General features: G+C 26.9%; 1 protein-coding gene across 1 annotated transcript in view; it reads right to left on the bottom strand.

Annotated features, from left to right (window-relative positions):
• Window positions 1-790: 790 nt before the first annotated feature.
• The window catches only part of LOC107443269 (RING finger and SPRY domain-containing protein 1), a 33,209-nt gene continuing 9,009 nt past the window's right edge, over window positions 791-24,990 (bottom strand). The window contains exons 7-16 of the mRNA XM_016057084.4: window positions 23,475-23,615; window positions 18,527-18,537; window positions 17,758-17,862; window positions 16,934-17,077; window positions 15,179-15,290; window positions 12,316-12,418; window positions 10,498-10,653; window positions 8,728-8,832; window positions 7,376-7,462; window positions 791-6,566 (exon numbers count right to left, since the gene is read on the bottom strand). Of these exons, the coding sequence (XP_015912570.1) occupies window positions 6,563-6,566; window positions 7,376-7,462; window positions 8,728-8,832; window positions 10,498-10,653; window positions 12,316-12,418; window positions 15,179-15,290; window positions 16,934-17,077; window positions 17,758-17,862; window positions 18,527-18,537; window positions 23,475-23,615 (968 nt within the window). The 3' untranslated portion in view covers window positions 791-6,562. The remainder of the gene's footprint in view (window positions 6,567-7,375; window positions 7,463-8,727; window positions 8,833-10,497; window positions 10,654-12,315; window positions 12,419-15,178; window positions 15,291-16,933; window positions 17,078-17,757; window positions 17,863-18,526; window positions 18,538-23,474; window positions 23,616-24,990) is intronic.

The raw sequence follows: 24,990 nt of genomic DNA, 5'->3' as shown, positions 1-24,990 counted from the left end.
ACGTGTATACTTTGTCTCATATAAATTATAGGTGGTTATAGAACAGCCTATGGATGGGTGATCGTGTAAAGCTAAGGGTGGTGGCGCTAGTGGTTAAATTGCTCTCGCAAGACTTCCGGGTTACTGCTTCCGATATATTTTTACGCCGCAGATTGAAAAAACGCGCCATCATATCTTTTGCAGTATTTTACATGTACCGAGTTCTTTCTATCAGCCTTTAAACTTTAGCATTATCATATTAATATTATAATCATTAGAATATTTTTTAATTAGGTTAACTTAAAAAGATATTTTTGGCGACATTTTATTCAAATGTAGCCAAATAAGGGATAAAATACAAAACCTGGCAAACCTTAAGAATTATTCACAATGAGATATTAACTTTCCAAAAAAATTTTTTGGCCTTACGACCTCTGAGAATCAATACATTTCTGAAAGCTCTTATGAATGGTACAATTATGTTTAGATTTGAACCCAAATTGCAATAACAAAACTGCATAGAATATTAGGCTTGATCACACATCGCCTCGTAGTCATAACAAAAGAGGAGGGATACAAAGGAAATTTTCTAAATTTCTTCCGGTTTAAGGATGCTTGTTATTGTTTACATTAGGCCACCCATCCATATAATGCATTGAACTAATATTTATTTATATGAACAAGGTAGAAGCATAATATAAATAGAATAATATCTTAAAATGCCAATTTTTTTCAAAAACAAGATGCTTAAACGTGACTATTATAATAAATCTCTATATCTGATTTAATATAAAAGATTATTTACAGAAAATTCTTTACAAAATGATTTATTCATTATATACATTTGAATGATGGTATGAGGTACAAATGCAAACTGAAAGAGCTCCAAATTTAATAAATTTCTTGTTACATAAAATACAAGACAAATTTTACAAATAAGAAAAATTATGGACAATACTAAGAATGACTAGGAGCTTTGCTAACAAGCACGGCAATTTGAGCAATTGATAATAGTTGAATTGGGTAAAAAATAAATAACTTTAAAATGTCAACAAGAATGTTTTGATTTATGTTATGTTTAAAATTCATATTAATATCAAAGTTTATAAAACACTGAGAAGAAAAAAATGATTTTGAACAATCTTTTTAAATAGTGCGGATATTGTGAATGAGCAACAGAAGATTGCACAATACATGATGTAAATATAACAGACATTTTAGTCTATGAAAATATATTTCGAATGAAAATTGCGATAAAAGGAAAGCATTTTTTAACTGATAAATAAATTGCTAAAACGCTATCGAAAAATCTTATATTTAACCCTAATTCTATAAAAGAATTCATCCGTAAAAATTAAGAATAATTGAATAGTTTTAAAACTAAAGTAAATAATTTATTACAATTTTAAAACATCACCGTTAATTATTCACACACTTTTTAAAAAGGAGACACTTGAAGTTATATAATGCTTAAAAGTTATGTAAAATCAATAATATTTTTAGCCGCTGTTCAGAACTAGATTTTCTTTGTTTTTAAATACTTACTGTTGCTAAAAGGATGTTTTGTTCTATTTATACTAGATTTTTAAAAGAATGTTTTAAGCCAAAATGTAAAATAATATAGGTAGTTTTTAAATTTATGAAGGCAGACTTTTCAAAATAATATTGCCTTAATAATTAATAAAAATAACAGCAAAGTTTCAAACAGTCATCATTCAGAATTAAAAAAATTTAGATTGCGAAATTGAAAAATCTTCATACTGTAATTTAAGATAAACCATTTTGATTTCTTATTTAAAGACATAAAGGAAGAACATGCATAGTTCATATAAGCAAATTTCAAGAAAAGAAAAAATTGAGAATTATGTACGAAGTGCATCTGAAAAGATTGGTGAGGCAAGTTAAAAGTGTAGAAAAACATATCAAAAATTGGGAAAAAAAAAACTCAAATCATTACAGGTAGTTATGTCTGAAAAATCTTATGTCAACTTGAAATAAGCAATAATTTAGCACTGCCAAACGTGCCTTGTTATGTGAAATATGTATGTAGGACTATAGTTAAACCGTTTTTACAATGAAGGGGAAGCAATATAAGGCTCATCACACAACAAAATGATGACCAGGGTCAAGATGTTGATGATAAATGCATTTATTAACATTTTTTGTTGTTTTTTCCTCTCTGGCTCTTTATATTTTGGGTTTGTTTTGGTCATTTCTTGATTTTTTTTCCATTTTAAGTGAATTTATTTTTTCTTTATAAATTATTGTGAATTTTATATTGGATCTAAGTATTAAAACTATCCTCTAGTAATGAGCATACATGAGGAAAAGAATTTTTTAATGAAATAAGTATTTGCTTTTGGACTATAAGCAATCTTTGAATTTTAAATAATGTAAATAGTAACTAAAAATTAACTCGGGTGTTTATTTACATTTTATTTTATTCATAAATTACAAAATTAATTTTTCTTTGAATCAAAAATAAGCACTTTTTAAAAACTTTTTAAGCACTTTACAAAAATTTTCAAGCACTCAAAAAATTCATATTCAATCAATGATATTATTGAAAAACAAAAACTTTTTATAAACAGTTTTAGCGTTAAAAAAAAAATAATAAAAGAAACGGCGTAAATCGAAACAATCAGTACTTTCCCACATCACCGAGTGAATTCAACTTGACCCTTAACCCCTATGTCAAAAAAAGAGTTAGAGGTAAAATAAAATGAACAAAATTAAAATAAATTAAAAAGAAAAACATTTCACAAGGATCTGATATTCTCTATCCGAATTGGAGCACTCTGGTTTCGGTTTCAAGTGTGCGCGCATGCGCAAGTCATAACGTGGGTACGACATGAAGTTCGTGTGAATGATTACGTAGCAAACTCTCCATTTTTCGTGAAATGCATGGGATCCACCAGATATCACTGAAGGGAAGAAAAAAAATTATTCGAAAAAAAAGCACTTTTTCAAAACGCCAGCTGAAAAAAGCACCTTTAAAAGCTTTTAAAACCGAAATCCCCAAAAAAGCACCTTTAAGTACTTTTTACAAATGCTACGCACTCTGATAGATTTATAAATACAAGTTTCGTTTCATAATTTTTTTATATATATGTAAAAGCTAATTTTAAAAAAATTTTAAGCACATTTTTTCAATTTTTTAACGAAATTTTTTTAATTGTTATTAAAGACTGTTTTTTGCATATTTTAAGAAGTTTTAGATCATCAACATTCTAACTCTGATGATAACTGACAATTTTAAGAGAATGCGACAGATGCTGTTGCAAGATCACTACTAGATATTGAACAAATTTTTCCTCCAGGAAGCAGTCTTCCTCTGTTCCGAGCGAGTATTTTAGAATTGTCATTATAAGTAATTTTGTGGGGAATAAAGGATCATCAGGATGTTAAAAAGGAAGCATTTTATTAAGGGTGATTCTTAAAACAATTAGAGTCATTGAAATTGCAGTTTTATTTAAGATAAAACGATTTTAAAATAAGGCAATCAAAAGTAGTAAAAAAATTTTTATGACAATCCTGTAATCTTTCTAAAATATCTAGAAAATGAAAGAGAATATAAACTGTACAAAATTTTAATAATTGTAATTTAAAAGTTCCAATGCAAAGCTGTTTTTAATACAAACAGAAAATTAATTGAAACAGAATGTATCATAAAACTATAGGTAAGATTTCACATGTGAATTAAATAAAATTTAAAAAAAAAAGAAAATTATGTTGAATAAATGTTACAAAACAATCTAAGATCACATTATTTAAAGAATTGCACTAAATTATAGTATTTAAACATATAAATAGTTATAAAAGATTGCACATTTTAACTGATCTTCAAATTTGAAAATTACCTTTCCAAATAAAAATACTGATTGGGTAAAATACAATACTTCTGATTAGTTTTATGATGGCATATCATTCATGTAAAAATTAAAACTAATGAACAAAAACAAATATTAAATCCCATAAAGATTATAATCAATATTTAAAACTTAGTTTTTAAAATAATGATACAAAAAAGAAACTGATGTTTTAAAATAAAAACTAAGGGGGAAATAGTCATTGAGTTTCATCCTATTATAATAAAATAATTAGCTTATACATATATTATAACCAAATTATAGAAATATTACAAGAGACAGCAAAGTAATTGACTATACTAAAAAGGCTTGTTAATTTATTAAGCTCAGATAGTTTTCAATAAATTTTCCACTATTATTTAGATCAATAAAATCATTTAAGCAAAATTGACCTCCTTTGGAATGTAGACGTAACCAAAGGGGAATAACATCTCAGTCCCCACTGCCTCCAGAAAGGCATAGGCTATTATTTTAGTAGCACTTAAGAAAAAAGCAAAAAACTATTAGGCTACACTCCAATCCATAACATATTAGACCTGGCTTCTAAAAACACTCATTTAACTCAATTATTTGGGTGTCACTTTATAGCCTCAACTATTAGGCAATATTTAAATCTGAATAACAAATGAACAGTCAAGCATTAAAATTTGATTATGCTCATTTTAAAAAAATAAATGAAAAATTATTTCATATGATTTACACACACAAAAAAAATTTTAAACCTTATATTTTTATGTATTAAAGTAATGAGAAATTCGTACATTATCATTGTGTCTTTTAAGTTAAAACCATAATTTTCAAAATAAAATGAGCCACACTGATTGATTTGGGTAGGTTTTTAATTTATTTCTCTTCTATAAAACAACCATTAAAAAATTCTGTGATAGATTCTTAAACTTCAGCAAAAATATGCTACTTGTTAAGAACTTGCATACACTTTGCTATTAGTATAGTAATAATAAGTATAATAGTTCTCAACACAACCAACGGTATAAGGTGGAAGATAATTCAAAATTTTTAAGTCTGATTTTTTTTATTTTTAAAAAAACGTTTTTTTAGAATTAGGATTTAGGTTTAAAATTTAATTATTCATCAATTCAACCAAAATTGAAAACAATAATAAAAGTGAATCATTAAACACAATAAAAACTTCTTCTCTGCATGTATTTATATTTCAATTTTTTAATTCACAAATAAATTATTGATCCTTTATTTATTCAATTGTTCAACTTTTTGATCGATTCTTTAACCACTTTATACAATAAAGTGGTTAAACTTTATATAATAAAAATTTATAATTACCCTACTGTTCCAAATTTTTAATAAATAAATCATATGATATTTCAGAATTTGAAATAATTGTTCTTTTGAGCTATAGCAAAACGCGTGAAAAGTGAAATTAACATAAAATGGTCTTAATGTTTGCTTGATCTCCTGACTATTGGACCATATTTTTTTAGAATTCATCTACCTCCCATATTTTGAAGATCACAAATCTCCAAATCCATTGAAAAAATGCCTATATATTTAAAGAAAGTAAGTTTTTGTAACGATTTCATAACTTAAGCAAATTTTTTGAATTGATGATGGAGGAAATTGTGTACTAATATAATACACCATTAAATTTCATAGTAAATATAACATACTTTGATACCAACAAGAAGTACCTCCTGGTGTTGGTATCAAGGTCTCATTTGGTCTTTTATTTGTTCTAATTAAATAAATTTTTATCACCTACAGCATATTTTACAAATATGAAAATTTTTAACGAATGTTTACATTACTTAATATGTTTTGTTCTGTATCTTCAAAAGATATTACATTAGAAACCAAAAAACTGAAAATATATATGAAGGGAAAATATAAGGTAATATATTAAAACTAGCTTATTTAATTACAACTTAAATAGTTAGTTATGAGAAAAATACAACCAGACTACATATTTTTTTAAAAAATATTTTGCGAATTCACAATAATAAAAATTTAAATAATGGATTTATTTGCATGAATTGCAACATTATTAGCAATAAATTGATCACGATATTTAAAAATATTGTGTATTAAATCTTGAAATATACCCTTAAAGGAAGTATGCCAAGGATTTGCCTAAAAGCTAAAATAATGCAGAAGACAATCAAATAACAAGTTTCCATTTCTTATAAACTGAAAATATCACATAAAAATGGAAATAAGCTCTTATTTTGTTATGAAGACATTAAAAAGAAACTAATTCATTATAGAAGGAGACGGCAACAGAAAACTGGAATTTAGAAATGAATGGATATGAAAATTAAATGTATTTTACATTTAAATATTTGGCACAAATAATTTATGAACAAAATTAAATGAAAAAACACAACATAATGAATTAAAAATATTATAAGTACATCAAAAATATGTATCATAACTAATAAATTAAAAACATAATCAAAGTCTGCACTCCAAAGTGAGCACTCATACATAAGCTTTAAGAATTATTTAAAACTGTCCTATTAATTTTACATTAAAAACATGCGACACAAAAAAATAAATGATTGCAATCATTTACAATTTTACCACACACTTAAAGTTCAGTGAAGATGAACTTGCTTCATGTAGAGTCATAAAATAATCTCATATTTTTCTTATATTCTTTAGTTGTATATATATTCAAATCACAATTTCTTGCAATGTAATGTACATTTAAAATCTCTTAGAAATTTGGCTTCTGAGGCTCACCTACAGAAAAAAATAATATAAGAAAGCTTAAAAAATGCAAGAAATGTTAACTTTTTTTCAATTAAAATATTGAAAAATTTTCAGAACAGAAAATTGCTATTTTAAAAAATTTTTCTTTTCTTGCAGGCTTAGATAAAATGAAAAACTTCCAGCAAGCGAAAATCTCCAATAAAAAATTTTCTGAAAGCAATTTATTGACTCTTGCAATCAGTTTCAACACCGCTACCTCACTTTGACAAAATTTGTATAAAAACTCACCAATTTTTTATTAAAAAGTGTTTTTAATTTTAATAAAACTTGATATTGATTGTTATAAGATTTTAGCTTTTTGACGATATGAAACTGGTCAGATACAATAACAGAAAAATAGACTTGCCAAATTTTCTATTATTATATCAGTTTTTTCTAAATGTGAATTTAGAAATTTTGACCATTTATTTATATGTATATATACTGTATATTTTTTACTATACATTGTACACATTTGTAATGTATAATCAAAGTACATATACATTTTATAACTTTCTCTTCAATTCAGTATACCGTAATAATCAGAATTTACATTGTATAATAATGGTTAATATTAAAGAAGTTCCTGAGATGGTGACAAAATTTTCGTGAACGGCGCTCATGTATATTATTTGCTTTCTTTCATTCAAATTAAAAGTAAGGACTAGAAAGGTATAAAAAGAGTAATTGGATAACAATTAACGAACTTCGTAAATTTTTATGACAAATTTCGTAGACAAAAACTTTAGGAAATTTTTTATGGTTAGGATGCTAATGAACTGGAAACTAAATAACCTTACGTTGTTTCAATTTGAACTCTTTCTTCAACTTTGCTACGGCACATAGGACACACTTCAAGCTGCAAGGCACACTGGTCACAAAATCCTCTACAAAACATTCAAATATTTATATGATTATAATGGCATTAAAAAGAAGAAAAAAAAATTTACATTTCCAGGGTGAGTAGCCAAATTTTCCAACAAGCAATAAGCACCTTTTAAGTACTTTTTAAGCACTTAAAAAATATTTTTAAGCACTATATACATTAACAAAATGCAAAATAATTTTAGATGATCATGAGAAAATAACTAGTTTCTGACAAAGACTTTTCTTGATTATGTCAGCCAAAAAATTATCGAAAGATTTCGGTTCGATATCAGAGGGTGGAAAATGAAGTCTGAAATTGAGAATATATCGCAAGTATTTCACCAAACATGTAAAATGATTGGTGCTTTCATACGCTATGGACCAACGGTTCGCGGAAATGAATTGTGAAAACATTGAATAGAACAATGTTAAAAGCTCGCTTTTGCATAATACGTGACGAAAATTGACATGGTAACAAAAAAATATATCATTTTTGAAAAGGGAAAATTAAGCACTTTTTAAAAACACCCAATGAAAAAAGCACCTTTAAGTCCTTTTAAATATCGAAAATAAGCACCTTTAAGCACTTTTTACCACACGCACCATGATTTCAAATAAGACTGAGTAATTTATTTACCTATTTCTTTTTTGTTTTGATTGAGAATTATAAATTTTTGACGTAAAAGTCGTGTTACAGTGTCCAAATCCAGGTGAAAATTAAAATAACTAGATTAGAATCAAAATAGATAGATTTTGCATGAAGGTTCTAAATAATATTTCAGAGTATTTGAGAAAATTTACTAGATTTTATTGAAAAAATTTAAAGTATTTGAAAAATAAACTTTTCAAAGTTTTTTTTTTTTTTTTTTAGCACAGAAGAATTTTTAGTTTAAAATAAAATTTTATTCTAGATACAGTTAAACAAAAAAAAATTNAATTAAAAAAAAAAAAAAAAAAACATTTCATCTAGAACTCCATTAAATACATAGTATAATTATAAAAAAGTTTTCTGGAAATTTTAAAACTATGTCAAAAAGAGATAACCCCATAAATGTTGAAAATTTCTCAGTTTTTTACAAATTCAATATTGCATTTTTACAAATTTTTCCATTCTTCAGCATTGTACAAATGAGTACTGATTAGAATTATACAGATGGTGACTTTCTTTTTCAGATGCCAACTTGTTTTTTTAAATAAAGTAAATTTAAAATATTTTCACAACCTAATAGAAGAATCATTATCTAATATATGTTAATTTTTTATGTAGGATGCTTGAACTACTTACGTATGTTGACAAGGATCTAATCGGATTGTTGCAGACCCATCAAAACAAAGTGAGCAAGAGTCTTCACGTACACTCGTTTGTCTTACTTTTTCAAGTCTAATATGCCTATAAGAATGAAAATGTTAATGTTCAAAACATTTATGTAAAAAAATGGTAAACAACTTTAAAATATATCAAAAGCATAAATTGCTTGAAAAAATTAAGTGAATACTTGAATTTTTGTAATTCTGACTCAAAACTAAGCCAGGGGCATTTATTTAAAGAGTTAAGATTTTTTGAAAAATGCTTAAAATTATATTGATAATTAACAATATATTTTTAGAAAATGAATAAAACTTAAATGTTATTAAAAATAAAGGATTAAATTAAACAGTGATAACATTAAATGTGTGCAAATGCATGATTTAAATTTTATGAAACAAAAAGGGAGTAGAAATATAAAATTAACTACTTAAAATATGGCTAAAACAAACTAATCAAAAATTAAATTTCGCATAATTTTCTTTTCTTTTCTTTTTTTTTTTTTTTTTAGCTTTTGAAATGATAAAATTGCTTCAATAAGATTTAGTAACTTGCTCAACTGCATATACTTCAACTCATCGTTTAAAATGAAAAACAAAAAAACATTCACTACATGAAAAATCAATCTGAATTCATCTTATAAGGGAAAGTATTGTAAAGTGGCAAAAAAATAAATGTATCACCCTGAATAACTTTTGATTTAATGATCATATCTTCACATTCTAGGACTCAAATTTTAATGGTTCAAGGGGGTGATCTCAAATATTCTAATTAAAGAGTGAAGACGATATTTTAAGTTACAAATTCAGTCACAAAAAGTTTTTTCTCTGTATAAAATACCTTTTTGACAGATTCAGATTTTTAACCCCCAAAATATAAGGGGTAGCCACAAACTGTGAAATCAGTCAGACAACAATTCAGTCAGAAGAGCGGTCCTAAGTTAGAACCATTCATTGGTAATTTTATTATTTGCCTATTTTTCTCTCTTTCGAGAACTTTCTCAACGAATTTAAACAGTTTTAGACACAATAATAAAATTTGTTTATCCAAAGACAATTCCATGCCAAAAGCGACTTTTAGTAAATATTTAGTATCTTTTATTATTTTATCTAATAATAGTCGAAAAAAATTTTGAATTGTCAAACACACAATATTTTGCAGCATTTCAAGGAATGTAATTAATTTTACATAGTAAAGTACAAAATTTGAGCGAAAACGGTCCAATAGTTCTAAGAAATCAAATTTTAAAAAGTAGTAGTGTCGAATTTCAAAATGTATGCACAAAGTGCATAGAACCACACGAATGATTATAATTATTTGTACCACCTAGTAGAGGAATTTAGCAGTCAGTATTCGTAGTAACAACAAGTATAGCTATCAACTACACTTATTGCAGCAATTAACATTTTACTGTATCAAATAACATTTCAGGTTACCCACCCAGGCATGTGCTAGAGTTAGGCATCTGACCTCTATACCTTACATTTGAAAAAGTAACCAAATTTTATAAAAAAAAATTTTATAGCTTGAATATGCAAGTTTAATCAACTAACAAATTAAAAAGAAAAGAACTCAAGATGAATATTATCCAATTTCTCTAACTTAAGAAAACATATATTTTTTAGTTATGAAAAACTAAAACTATAATAGAAGCTAGTATTTAAAAAAAATTATAATGACATTGAATTGAACTTGTTTAGTTACAGATTATTCATTTATTTACTTATTGAACAAACTAGAAAAAGTTACCTAGGAAGTATAATTGTTTCTTCGTCGGGCAAAGTGGCACAGTTGTTGAACACTTGGAAGTCAACTCCTGATGGAGGGAATTTGAATGGAGTACGGCCAAAATTAAATTCACACTGCTGGAATGACATAAAGCTAGCGGCTGCAAAAAATCCTGACCTATAGACATAAATAAAATTAGTATAACCATTGGTAGACGTAAATTTATGTAAGTGTGGTTTATCCAATATTATATAAAGGAGGAGTCCTAGAGTATAATTTGCTTAAACCTCTTTACTAAACACATATTTTGAAACATCTTAAGCCAACACAAGATTAATTAAATTTGTTTTTTTTTTTCTTTTTTGCATAAAAACCTATTTTACTGAACTAAGAAAATAATGTTTAAAAAAAGGTAATAAGCTGAAATTTTATAAATGCAGCCAAATATCTTTAAACAATTACCTGCATATAGCATCAACTTCTGAAATGCAGTGTTATATATTTCGACCATAGATCTTACATTAAGTTGAAATGCTAAACACGGCTTTCTTAACTTCATTTTATTTATGGTTTATTTCAGTCGACTTTTTACATCAACCTCGCCATAATTGACCAGTTTTACATCGATGGAGAAATGCTGATCATTCTAACATTTTATGAGTATTTTTTTTATAGAAAGTGTTATAAAAACTTTTGTTTTGAACTATATTTTGGTTTAAAGTTTTCTAAACTATAGCCACTTTAAAGTTTTTGTCATTTAATTTAAATTCATAATGTAATTCAAAACTAAAATAAATAAAAACAGGTATAAAGAACTTGTGAAATGATTTTTCTAAATTTACAAATATATTTGGAATTAAAAAAAAAAAAATGATTGAGAAAGTAGATCCTTGCCAGGTAGCTTTGGGACATTATGTCAAATAAACTAGCACATATATGCAACAGCAAGAAATGATATGGCACACAGAACTATTACTTCTTATATATCGTTAAAAAAACAAAAATATTTTCACACTATATAAAAAAATACAGAAATAAACAAATTTTACACTAAATAAATAAATTTTACTGCTAGCAAAATAATTGAAAATTGATGAAAAATGTGGATTTTATGAAGTGCAGATACGCCATTCCAAGTAACCTCCCACTACATGCCTATTGCCAGCGGGATCGCTTACATCCTCCAATTTTTTCAATCTCCATCTTAATCAAAAATAGCTCATACATATACCTTTTACATTTTATCCAAAGCTACTTTCCATGCTAAAGTACAAAACACAATATAACAAGCACTAAACAAGTTTTTCAAAGTAATTTTGTTATATTTAAGGTAAAATGTTAATGATAAAACATGTATTTTTAGTATTATTCACACTTCTGAAATAACATGACTGTAAGAGAAGTAACTTTAGATCTAACATTTTAGAAATGAAAAAAGTCAATTTATTATATTTGATTACAGATATCATTAAAAATAAACTTACACACACATGGAAAATAATAACAATAGAATACTCAGAGATGCCAACTGCTCTGTTTTATGTAAAAAAAAATTTATAAATTCTTAGAAAATTAAAACCTTAAACTCATAAAGTTTTATTTTAGGCAAACTTTGAAAGTTACACCAATGTATAACTGAAACAAAGTGGGATTTTATATGCAAGTTTAATTTACTTCTAGGATGTGATAGATAACTTCAAGTAAAATCAAATATCAATACTATATCAATAATGATACTTTGAAAAATAATTTTTTCTACCAATAGAAAATACTTCACAAAATAGAACAAGTTGGTATCTCATCAATTCCAGGAAGAAAAAGATTCTTTAAAAAAATTACCTAGCACTTTGAAACAACTGAGTGTATGGAGGCAGTGGTTTTCCATTTAAATAAAATATTACATATGATTTGCCAACATCTAACAAGCATCCCAGAATATCACCTGATTAAATAATACAAATAAATTACTTAAAGAGTACAAATGTAAAATTTAGATTGTCCATCAAAATGTTTAGGATCAACTTTAAAAAGCAAATATCACTATTTATAAAAAACAAATCTTTAATGATTATTCATTAAACAGGTTTTCCAACCCACCGAAAAAGAGTTTTCTTTTCAAAAACCTACATATTAACACTAGATAACTAAACTTAAATCATGGTAACTTTGCAGCTGATTATTCAACATATATACTACGAAATTAAAATGTGCTAATCTTTATATTTCTTTAGATTAAAGGAAATATATAACTTTTTTAAAAACTTCAACTATCTTTGAATAATACCGTAACATCCTTCTTACCACAGGCAAAAGTTGAGTGCCAATTTAACAAATGTTTAATTTAAACCCTTTTTTTTAATAATTCAATCTATATTTGTGATTAAGGAATATATTTTGGTGACATTTGCTTTATTTGAATTTCGAAACTCCAGAATATTTTTAGAACGTTTCTTGATTTAGAAGCACAAGTTCATTCTTATAAATTTCACTTATTTTAATTGATTTTCCACTTTTAGATATTTTTGTTTAACAATAACTGCCTATATTAAGATATCTCTGATATTTACCATCTCTCTCTCTCTGATATTAACCAGTTTTTTGAAAAATCGTTAAATATTTTATGACCAAATGGTATACTCCACAATGATGACTTTCTATTTCATTACAATTTTAAAAAGTTTTATCTTATTTTGTGTATGAAATTTTCGGAAATAAATATTTTAGATTGAAGTTTTTGTTAAATTACAAAGGAATATTTATACATTTTCATTTTAAAAGCATTTTGTAATGTTTATACAAGCCATTATTATTATTTTCCTATTTATAAGGGGATTTTTACCAAAGTTTATATACCATCAAATTCTGGAATCTATTTATGATAATCTAAATACATACATATTGAGCTGGACGCAAACATCCTGTTGGCGCATGCGCGCCATTCCCTAGCAGAACGAGATTAAATCATCACTTCTCCTATGAGACTCGATAAACATTAGATGTGGATAAATACCTCTTTAACCCTTTCGAAATCCACAATATCTCCAGCTGTTGTTATTGTTTATACCTAATGTTGTTGTTGTTAATAAAAAACAAAAAGTGCAGCTGGTTGTTGGTCGTTATTCACTAAATTATCAAGCGTGTTGGTTTTAGACCGACATTGTCTGGCACGTCGAGCACACGGAGCGCTCGAATCTAAATACATACTAAATATGATAATCTAAATACATACATATTGAGCTGGACGCAAACATCCCATTTAGAGAAGGGTATCAAAAATAAAAATTTTAACAGAAATTTTAAAGAAACCCTACATTATTTTAAAGAAACATTTAAAGAAACCCTACAATTAAAAAATTTTAAAGAAACCCTACAAGAAATAATATTAAAAAAATCTGTAGAATTCTTTTGCGTATTTAATGCTATGGGGATAAAAGAAAATTTATTATTAGAATTCATAATTCTTTTTTAAGTGTTCTAAAACATAGTTCTAAAAACATAACAATTATTTGAAGAAAGTGATTGTCTTGATGATTCCTGTAAAGTTCGAAATAAAATATTCTTGGTGATAAAAGTTGCAGCCTAAAATATGACTTAACTCTTCATCAAACATTGATTTAAGTTTTTCTTACCCTAAGACACAAGAGCATAAAAGTTGATAAAAAGTATAGAAGTGCCTCAGACAATACATTTTGTATTAAAATTTTTTTTAAGAAATCGATAATCATTTAATGAGGAATGTATAATCATATTGGTATATTCTTATAAAAATTAAACTTCAGTAGCTCTCAGAAAATAATAATTTACATTGAGAAGATGCATATAAATAAAAAAGTAAGGGCACGTAACTGTTTAGTATCATTTAACAATCATTACTACCCTTATGATAAACATTTCTATTCAAAGATTGATGATGTTAGTTAAAAGCAAAATGCTCTTTAATTCAACTCGTCAATTTTAATGACCGATGCGTAAAGTTCTATTGATTGCTCCATTAACACAATGTTATTTTAATATCCATCAGAACGGCCATTGATTCCAAAATCATAACAGAAATTTTGCTTAATATTTTTCCAAGGTAATCACTCCAAAAACAGGTGTTAATTATTTCAGAGTGTTCAAAAGAAAATTTTTTCTTTGACAATGAATCAAAAGAGAGCAAAAGTTTGGATGAAATAATCCAAACCATTCTTTTGATGTTACTGCTTAAGAGAGGGAGAAAGGTAAAGGAAAAAACATTTTTGCATCTCTGAGACGGAGCTCTATGTTTTAAAAATTCACAAACAAAACTTAAGCAAACTATGCTATCTATTTTAGAAAAAAAAAATTTAAGTAAGATTTTTTTTTCTCTCCTTAAATGTACATCATCAGAAAGTTAATTTTTGAGAAAATAGTTTTTGAATTTGAGGTTTATACTAACCCACTGAGGGTTTTTTCGATATTTTTTTGCAAGGTTATTACTAACCTGTTTTTATTTTAAAAAAAAGAACTGTTTCTTAATATAGCTTGATTCGTTACACCTCGTGACTGTCTTGGCTGAATGCTTTACTGCTTTAGTATATTTATTTTCATAGTTAGAATTTAAATATGTTTCAAAAATATAGTCAAGAAAATTTCATTATTGCAGTTTATTTGCATAAAATAATTAAAAAAAGAACTCTAAATACAGTATTTTTTTTAGTACAATTTGAATATTGATACTTGCCAGGTTTCCAACAGGAATGTTGATGAGGACTGCATTTTGCATTATACCAAATGAGCTGTCTACATCCATCATAAGCAATTGAATACTCATCATCTCCAATGCCATAGCCTTCCTAAAAAAATATATATTTAAGTACAGTTATAAAATAAGTACAGTTTGAGATTCACAGAATTTTTTTCATAGATTTTGTGCTGAAGAAAACCTTTAGGAGAGACCATTAAAACCTCTCCTAGCGACCAAGCATACATCTGCACCAAATGGGGAAAAGGTCAAAGAAGGAAACACAAGAAAAGTTTAAAATAAAAATTAAACAAAACAAATAAGTAGATTAAATTTTTATGATGTAAAATTAAATGCAAACTTAAAAAAAAAAAATTCTTTATTTATTTAAAATAGCATTATTATTCATAATTGGTAAATTTGTTTTTACACATAATTAAATTATATCATGATTACACATAATTATATTGATGATTTACTTTTAGAGGTGGAAGTTAAATTAGAAGAAAAAAAGTTTTTTTTTATAAAAACAACCATCTTGAACAAACCTCTTCTCATCTTTTAAAGCTAACTAAACAAAAAAAAAATAATAATAATTGTGTATTAATTTGAAATAGCTTTATCATTTATAATTGGTAAATTTGTTTTTACACATAATTATATCAGTTGGGATTATTTTTAGAGATGCTAAATTTTATTCAACGATCCCTCTTTTCATGACGCCAACAAAAGTGGCATTCCTGCAAACACTAACTAAAATTAAAATCGTTCGAAAAATTTTGTGTCTGCGATAACAATTTTGAAGACAAAGGAGGTAACCTCTAAGAATGACAAATCTCCATCAACAACCAATTTACTGTGGAACGGAGAGTGGTTTCGCTGTATATACTTATAGAATCAAAAATCTCATATAAAAGTCTGCCTTTTTTTCAAAAAAAAATATTCATTTATAAAACAATTGTACTTATTTATACTGAAACACATACAATAATATAGTTGTAATATGCTAATGTATCTTATAAAATTAATAATTGCTAATTTAAGAATCCCTACATTTTATATAAATTTCAGGAAAGAAATTGCAATTTAGTTACTAAAAAGCACAGTTTATTATAAGCACTTTAATAATACATAATAAGCTATGTGAGCATTTAGAAATATTTTTAGTTCAACATTTCTTTAACAACTCTGAAACAAACAAAAATATCGTTGATAATCTTGACTGAGAAGAACTGTGACAATAATTGAGAAGTGATGATTGCGGATGAAAATAAAACGTCATTGATGAATTTTGAAAGTACACTTAAGTGGCTGCGTTTTACCAATTACAATAAATTTTTAGATGGATTGCAATAATTTATTTCATGGATAAATCAAGACTATTCCTTCAAATTGGCTAATGTTTATCAATAATTTTTGTTAATCAATTCTAATAAGATAAGAGCCAGACATCCAGATAATATTGGCTTTCTAGAAACTATTACTTCTTGAATTTAAAAGCTAAAACAAATTTTTATTATAAATATCACATTATACACTTTGAAATATGCACATAAATATTGCATGTGTATTTTGAAGTATTATCAAATGTATAATTCATTAAAATAGTGAAGATTCTAAAATATAGCTCCTAGTAATTTAAGGTTGTTGTAATTAGAAGTTTAAAAACTGTAATAAAAATCGACTTGTGATTTTAGTCAAAAATATACTGTATAACAACTACCTACATAAGAAATTTAATCAGATATTACTAACGTGATTTAGGAACTTGCTGTTTCGTGTAGCCCAGCCAATTTGCATGACACCTGAAGTTACAATTGTAACTTCATAATACCAAACACCAGAATCTACTTGATAAGTACATCTCACACTTTCAAATGAAGATGCATCAGATCGGGCCTAAAAAAAAAACTTTGTAAAAAAAAAGGTTTTTATCCATTTCTAACATATTTAACTAATTGTGAATTTATAAAATTTTTATTAACAACAATTAACTGAAATTTATGTTAAGTGACGAGAATCATTTCTATTTCAATGTTTTTTCCCATCTTTATAATATGTTTTAAAATCATCTTCATATATTCTAATCAAAATTGATGGTAATTTACTTGTCAATTTTGTTAATCAAATCATCGATTTTTAACACAAGCTATCATATTAAAATAAATAAAAACGAGTCTTAAAGCTTGTTTCAATATAATCTTTTGTATAATTTCTAAAATAATGGGTATGTAGAAAGAAAAAATTTCTTTAAAAATTAAAATATAAACTAGAAATTAAATTAAAAAACTAAATGCGAAAAAAGTAAGACTATGAGAAAAATTAAATAAATAAAATTAGTTCTTGTTAAAAGAATCAAAAACGATTAGTACACTTCGAAGCAGAATAATTTAAAAAATTTTAAGTTGGAAGGATATAAAAACTAAAACTTCCAATAAAAATCAAGTCTCAATTTACAATGTATTCACTTATCTATTAACATATAGCTAATACCCTTAAGCTATATAATTTAATATATAAATGAAATCACTAACATTTAAATAGATTAACTATGGATTACAGTATTTATTACAACTTACGGTTAGACCATCAGCTGATATTTTCAAATATTCACTAACATCATTACTATTGAGCATAGCATTCAAGTTACTTCTGTCAATTGATTCATAAGTAAAAGGCCTATCCTATAAATATGTAACAAAAACAAAATAAGTCAGAAATAGTAAAAGTTCAAATTGTTGTCAAAATAGAGAAAGTTCACACTATTTATAACTGTAAAAATCATACTGAAAGTTTTTTGCTTAGATCTTAAAATTTTCAATAATTTCAGCTTTAAATAAAAGATTTGGAACAATCAAGATCTGACTTAAAATAGAGACAGGTAAAATATGAAAGAACTGCTTAGCATCAAAAAGCTTTTTAATCACAAACACTATCCCCTAATACTAATAACAATGTAATGCTAGCAAAAAATTATACGGAAAAGTCAATAAAACTTTTTTCTTTTTTTTGCCTACATCATCGCCTTTAACTTCTGTACAAACTCGAAATTTAATTTAACTACTTTAAATAAAACTGATAGAAAGCTCAAGGCATTGATTATCAATTTAACAACTTTGAATCACAGGCTTCTTTTAACAATAATTATATAATGCAAACAGAAAGCTATAAAGAAAATATATTTTGAATATAATATGCTGAAAAATAGATTTTTCATATTTTTATCTTGAAATTTAAAGCACATCTGTTGCACAAACTCAAGATTTAATTGAAATTTACTCTAGAGGAAACATGTAAGACTACAAAATACAATTTAAATAGGTAAAAAATAACAAAACTTAAATCTACCTTTTTGATAACTGCAGTTGGATCCCCACATGAAAAAGAAAATAAACTATCAAATTAGTTCATCTTAAATACATACATAAAAAAATTACAAATTTTATGATGCAAAATATATGGCACAATAATTTAAATGTGATAAATTTTTATTTTTCAGCTTTTCATCCCTTTAGTGGGTCGATAAATGAGTAACAAGCATGATTGAGAACTAAACACTGGGGGTTTCGCATTCGGCTGACCACCTATCCGGAACGTCTGCACCCCAGAGCCCAAGGTCAAGAAAACTGAGATGGGCACAGTAGGCCTTGGCCCTCGATGGGCTGTCGTGTCACTGAGTTTAGTAGTTTTAGTACATTTTTATTTTATAATGATCACAATAAAATTAAAGTGTAACTAATCATATAGAGAGAATTTCTCCTTATTCCATATTTGCATTTGAAATAGATTAAAATCAGCAAAGGAACTTAAAAAAAAGGAGCACCTGTTCAATGCAACCAACAAATTCTTTCTTGCTGTTTGTTAAAGTACAAAAATTCAATATTTTTATCATTGAAGAGAAAAGAATTAAACCATTTACTCGCACTTAATTTAATTTAGATAATCACCTGCATATATTTCAACTTTGTACCTCATTACTTAAATAAAAACAACATCTTTTTATTCATCTTATTGATTCAGCATTTTAAATTTGAGATTGTCAATTGCAAGGGACAATACAAACAATTATGGAATTTATACTGTTTATTTTGTCATTGGCACGAATTTCATATCTTTCCAGGAAAAGACTCTCAGGCGCATTAATTGTCATTTCCTCCAAAAATTTGACATTTAGAAACTACAGTCAGACTTCTATTTTGTGAATTTCTCTGTTTTGCGATTTTTTTTCTCGAGAAACCAAGAACATTTTAGAAACTTCTTCGCAAAATAACTATCAAATAGTGAAGTGACATTCTGTTTCCATTTTCTTGAGGTTGGCAGAAGAGCAGCTACATACAACAGTTAAACAAATGCTGTTAATTATTAAATTGTTCATGTTTTAAACAATGCTTATTTTGTTCAGATAATTCAAACACAAAAGGAAACAAAGAATAATAAAGCACTTTTGGAACAGCAGCATCAATCTGGAATAAGTGCAAAAAGTAAATCATTTCTTCATGCCTATAAACTGTCAAAGATAATCAAAAATAATCTAAATGTTATAATTACATTTTCAGAAATCATAATTGAAAGAAACCTAACGTTATGAAATTAAATTACTAACATTTTTAAGATCAGAAATAAAAAAGTGTATTTATGAAAATGTTTTTTTTCTAAAAAAATAAATAAGAAACTAGTATAATAAAATGAGGCTTTACGTCTGCAATGATTAAGTACCTGTTATTATAATTATTAGCTATAGTTATTGGTTATAGTAATTCTTTCTATGTCACTCATAGTTGTTATTACAAGACTAGGATATACAATTCAACAATAAAATTAAAAAATTTATATGTTTAAAAAAATTTCAGTGTGAATTTTAACAAAAACAAAGTTCAGGGTATTTGCTACATTTTAGATTTTCAAATTCATGAGTTTTCATGACTAATTCCAAGAATTTTTCATGACTTAATGAAGTTACTATTTTCTCCGACAAAAACACAACAATAAATTTAAAAAAGCATTATAATAACATTCACTGAAATGATAGGTACAACCACAACTGATATACTCTTCATATTTATAAATTTAAAAAACAGAGTAAAGAAAACGTCGAAGCAATAAAATAGCTGGAAAAATTACAAAAGCAAATAATTTTTTTTCTTGCAGAATTATATTCTAGATCAGTGTTTCTCAACGGGGGCGTTGGGAGTATGCTGAGGGGCGGTGGACTTGTTTTGGGCGGCAGGGGGGCGTTAGGTATGTTTTGGGCGGCAGGGGGCGATGAGCAGATCATGTTATTCAAATTTAATTTTAATACTCCCAAATAAAATTATTAAATTAAGAATCATTTAGTAAATAAAATTATTCTAAAATTAATGATAAAAAAAGATTAAATTAATATAATAAATTTAGATTATCTGATACAACATTAGTACCAACAGTAAAACGAACTTATGCAACACATATTCTCCGACCCGAATCACCTCAGCACAGCGCATGAGTCAGTAGTTTTTGCCTCTGATATTCAAGACATTTGGGGAGAATTAAAGTTCACGCACTTTTTGTAAAAATGTTTGATTTGACCCATGTTTCTTATGATGGTTTAGTTTGCTTTCTAGCAGTTTTTTACCCAGTTTCGATTCGCATTCCTAATTTGTTCGACAGCAGTTTTTTTACCCAGTTTCATTGTTTATTCGGCCAGGTACGTTTGTGAATTAGTTCTTAATTGTAAATTATTTATTAATTTGAATAAACAGTTGATTTTCTTTCATTCGTATTTTACTGCCACCAACAATGTCGGTTAACATAAAGAAGTATATTCAATACAGTGCCACGTACTTGAAGTTTAGATTTGTTCAATCGCTGTCGAACTCTCAACTACCCCCATGAATTTATTTTATAACAAAGTTTAATATAATGAGACAATGGAGCCTTCCCGTTAGCAGAAGCATTTGCAAAATACTCATTCTCTCAAACAAAATAAGAACATCAAAGACAAGTTTCGGAAGGCACCTTTAGCCTCTGGCTTACTAACAACCTAATCACAAAAATGCGATGATGGTTTGATAAGTTCTTATAATATATCAAAATTAATTGCTAAATCTGGGAAATGTCATACCATCGGCAAAGAATTGATACTGCCGCTGTTAAGAAAATTTTAGGAACAGTTTTACACTATCCAGCCTCATCCGATTTAATCAAAAATATCCCTTGCAATAGTGGGTCGACATGGTGGGTTTTTCGCCGTTTTGAAGAGGGTGGTACCAGATATTTTAGCAGTTCACTGCGTGATTCACAGACAGTATTTGGTAAGAAAAATCTCAGCGACCGTTTGTATCAGTCATTGCAATATGTCATATCTGCTGCGAACAAAATTGGTAGTAACGTTCTCAACGATTCATTACTCAGACAGCTGTTTAAAAAAAACTATGAAGAATATCGCTTGCTACTACACCGTGATTCGCTGGATTTCCAAAGGAGCCTTGTCTCCATGGGTTTTTGAATCTTTTCGACTCTGTGCTTGAGTTCCTCGAAAACAGAAGCTCTGAGAGACAGATTGCTAGAATTTAAGATAGACGTTGGTAGATTTATATGCAAAATTTAATGGCGTTAATTTGCAACTTCAATTTGATCCCTACGAAATCAGCTATTTCTACATTTCTAAAAAAACTTATTTTTTGGAAGCAGAAATTTGGTAGGAATGAGTTCAACCAATTTCAAATCTTATCGTATCTTGAAAAGAATGGCGAAATTTCCTCTAATGATACACAAGAATATAGTTAACACCTTGACTCTTTGCACAGGGACTTTTCTGACCGTTATAAATGTGTTTTGTTCTATTTCCTTCAATGGGTTATTAATTCTTTTTTGAATATTGAAACAGAAGAGGTTCAGATTCAGGAGGAATTGATCAAACTTTCAACTAATGAAGCTTTGAAATGGTGATAACTCACAGAATTTTTGCTTCAAGGTAACATCAGTCGCCTCTTCTCTGGACTTTCAAAATTCATTCTTATTTACAAAATAATTTTTAATTTCCTTCCCTTTCTCCTACTTCGTCAAACGTGGATTCAGTGCTGTTATGGATCAAGTCACAAAAAAGAGAAATGGACTCGAAATGATGCAACGAGGGGACTTGCGTCTTCACCTCAGCAAAAACATTGAACCGAACGTTAAGAAATTGGCTATGAACCATCAAGTACAATCATTCCACTGACATAGTAACTTGATTGTTTCGTTAATACTACTATTTTTATTTTTGGGTATTTTTTTTAATTATCTAATTAAGAACAAGTGACTCTTTTTAAGCATCTTTTAAGCAGTTTTCTTTGTTGAACTTATTTTTTTCATTACCGTATTTATTTTTATTATGACAAATAGACTGCGATTACCTGCTGGGAGAAAATTATAGAGTTAACGTACACATTAAATTTAAAAAAAAAAAAAAAAACATGCAAATTTAGCACTTAAAAAATTGCCTAAAAATACATCTTAGAATTCAGCACCCTCCCCCCGTCCTCATGCTCTAAATAACTGAATTATCACAAAGGGGGGCGTTGAAATGTTTTTAGCTTATTAAGGGGGCGGCTACGTTAAAAAGGTTGAGAATCTATGTTCTAGATACTTTTCTTGTTCATCGGAAAGGAAAGAAATACTCCCGATTCTTCTGTACTCATTTCAGAATAAAAAATTTCCTCAATGACTGGTTTGCTTCAGCTAAAATTTTACATTGATAAAATAAAAAAATAAAAATAATAATAAAAATTCTGAAATCACAGAAGTTTAAAAGATAATTCACTCTCGAAATGATGCCTTTTCTTTCATTTTTAAAAAGAACACCATAATTTTTAAAGAACATGATAAAAACATTTTATATTTTAATAAAACAAGACTGTGAGTGGGGATTTTGTTACACATTCAGACATTCGAACAATTGGGGGGAGGTGTAAAATCCATTTTGAAAATTAGATTTTGCGTAGATTTAAATCCATGACTTTCCACGATTTATTTTTTAAAAAAATAGTTAAAATCATGACATTTCATGACAAATTTTGTCCAATACCAAAATTCATGACTTTCCAGGTGCACGGATACCCTGAAAGTTACACCAATATAATATTTATAAAATAACTTTTTGCAGAATTAGCAAATAAAGTCTTTAAAATATTTTTTTCCAGTCTTAATTTGAAAAGTAACATAAGGATTCAAAAATTTTATCAAGTAAAAATATAAAACTATCCAGCATTTAAAAGATTATCCTGCAAAAAAAATCCACTAACATTAATAGATTGATATGAAAAAAATAATAACTTACACAAATTATCTAAACACCACTGCGCACAAAATCCTACTTGCTTAAACAAATAATTGGAGCTATTAACAAAAGTTTCTAATCTTTCTAATGGATTTTTAGTTTTGGACTTGATGTACTGGTTAATGGTAGCCTTATTGTCGCCTGAAAAAGAAAAATTTAAATGTCAAATCTCGTCATACATATTAAGTAGATAATATCGGCAATAACAGCTAATTGCCTAATTAAAAAAGTTCAATTTAAAAATTTGAATAAGAATAACTTATTACGTAGTTCAATACTTTTTAAAGTTTGTATTGGCATCAAACCCATTATAACAGAATCAAAAGGAGTGGTTGACTGAAGTAAATAAGAATCAACCCTAGCAACAATTTTACCTTGGCCCCAGTTGGGTTCAAAATTGGCTCAATATGGGTCCTAGAATGGCCTATATAAGGCCTACTTTGCCCAATGTAGAACCCATATTGGCTAAATAATGAATATAAAATATTGGGTGAATCTGACAATTTTATATAGGATCAATATTGGTGGTAAAGTGGCTGTAAAATATCAGGTGTATCGGAAAGTTCTATATAAGGCCAATGACGGAAAAATAAAGGTCCTTTAAACCCTTACTGAGCCAAGATTCATGAGTATCGCCCCAATGAGGGCCCAAGTTATTTTGCTGCTAGAAAAGAAGTTTCATCGTTATTCTTTATACAGTTTTATTTACTCTAAGTACTTATACTCATCTTAACTAAACAAGTATAAACATCATACCTTTTCACTAATTATTTTATCTAAAATTATAAACATTAAATAACAAAGAAATATAATTCAATTTAGACACATTTTAGTTAGAAACCATACAATTTATTTGCAAACCGAATGCATGGGAACAAAATGTTATTCACTAATAGTAAAATTAATTTTGTTTACTTTATTGTAAGATTGTGTACTCATTGTGTTTCATTATTGTTTATTTTAGTAAACAATTGAAACTTAATGTTCCAGTTGACTAAATTTTTATTATTTTATCGTAGAAGATTTTAAAGATATAAAAAGTGGCACTAAATATCGCCAATTTTGTTTAAATCCAAATCTTTTTTAATATAATAACAAGTATTAGTGTAAGATAACATGAAAGATTGAAACAATATAACAAAATCAGAAATTAAAAAACAAAAATTTCAAATATTTTTAAATTAATGTAATTATAGCAATTAATTTAAATACAATTCGATTAAAAAAAGTAAGTTTAAGTAATTTAAGATATTTTAAAAACTAGGAAATATGTAATGCCAATTGTGGAATTACAATATTTTTTATAATTTTTAAATTACTTTATTTTGAACAGAAATTTTTAACAGTTTTCATTGTAATTTTATTAATGGAGCACTGAAAAGCTCATAGTTTTTAGATCAATGTATAAGGAAAATTTTATAGCACTGTTGCATTAAAAGGAAACTGTATCAACAAGTTAATATTCCCTCATATAAAAATCAAAATTCATTAAAATTTGCAATCGATTTTAAGACTC

This window comes from Parasteatoda tepidariorum, chromosome 6 (assembly GCF_043381705.1).
Source record: "Parasteatoda tepidariorum isolate YZ-2023 chromosome 6, CAS_Ptep_4.0, whole genome shotgun sequence".
In the NCBI taxonomy this organism is placed as follows: Eukaryota; Metazoa; Arthropoda; class Arachnida; order Araneae; family Theridiidae; genus Parasteatoda; species Parasteatoda tepidariorum.
This window is presented reverse-complemented; position numbering and strand designations above follow the sequence as displayed.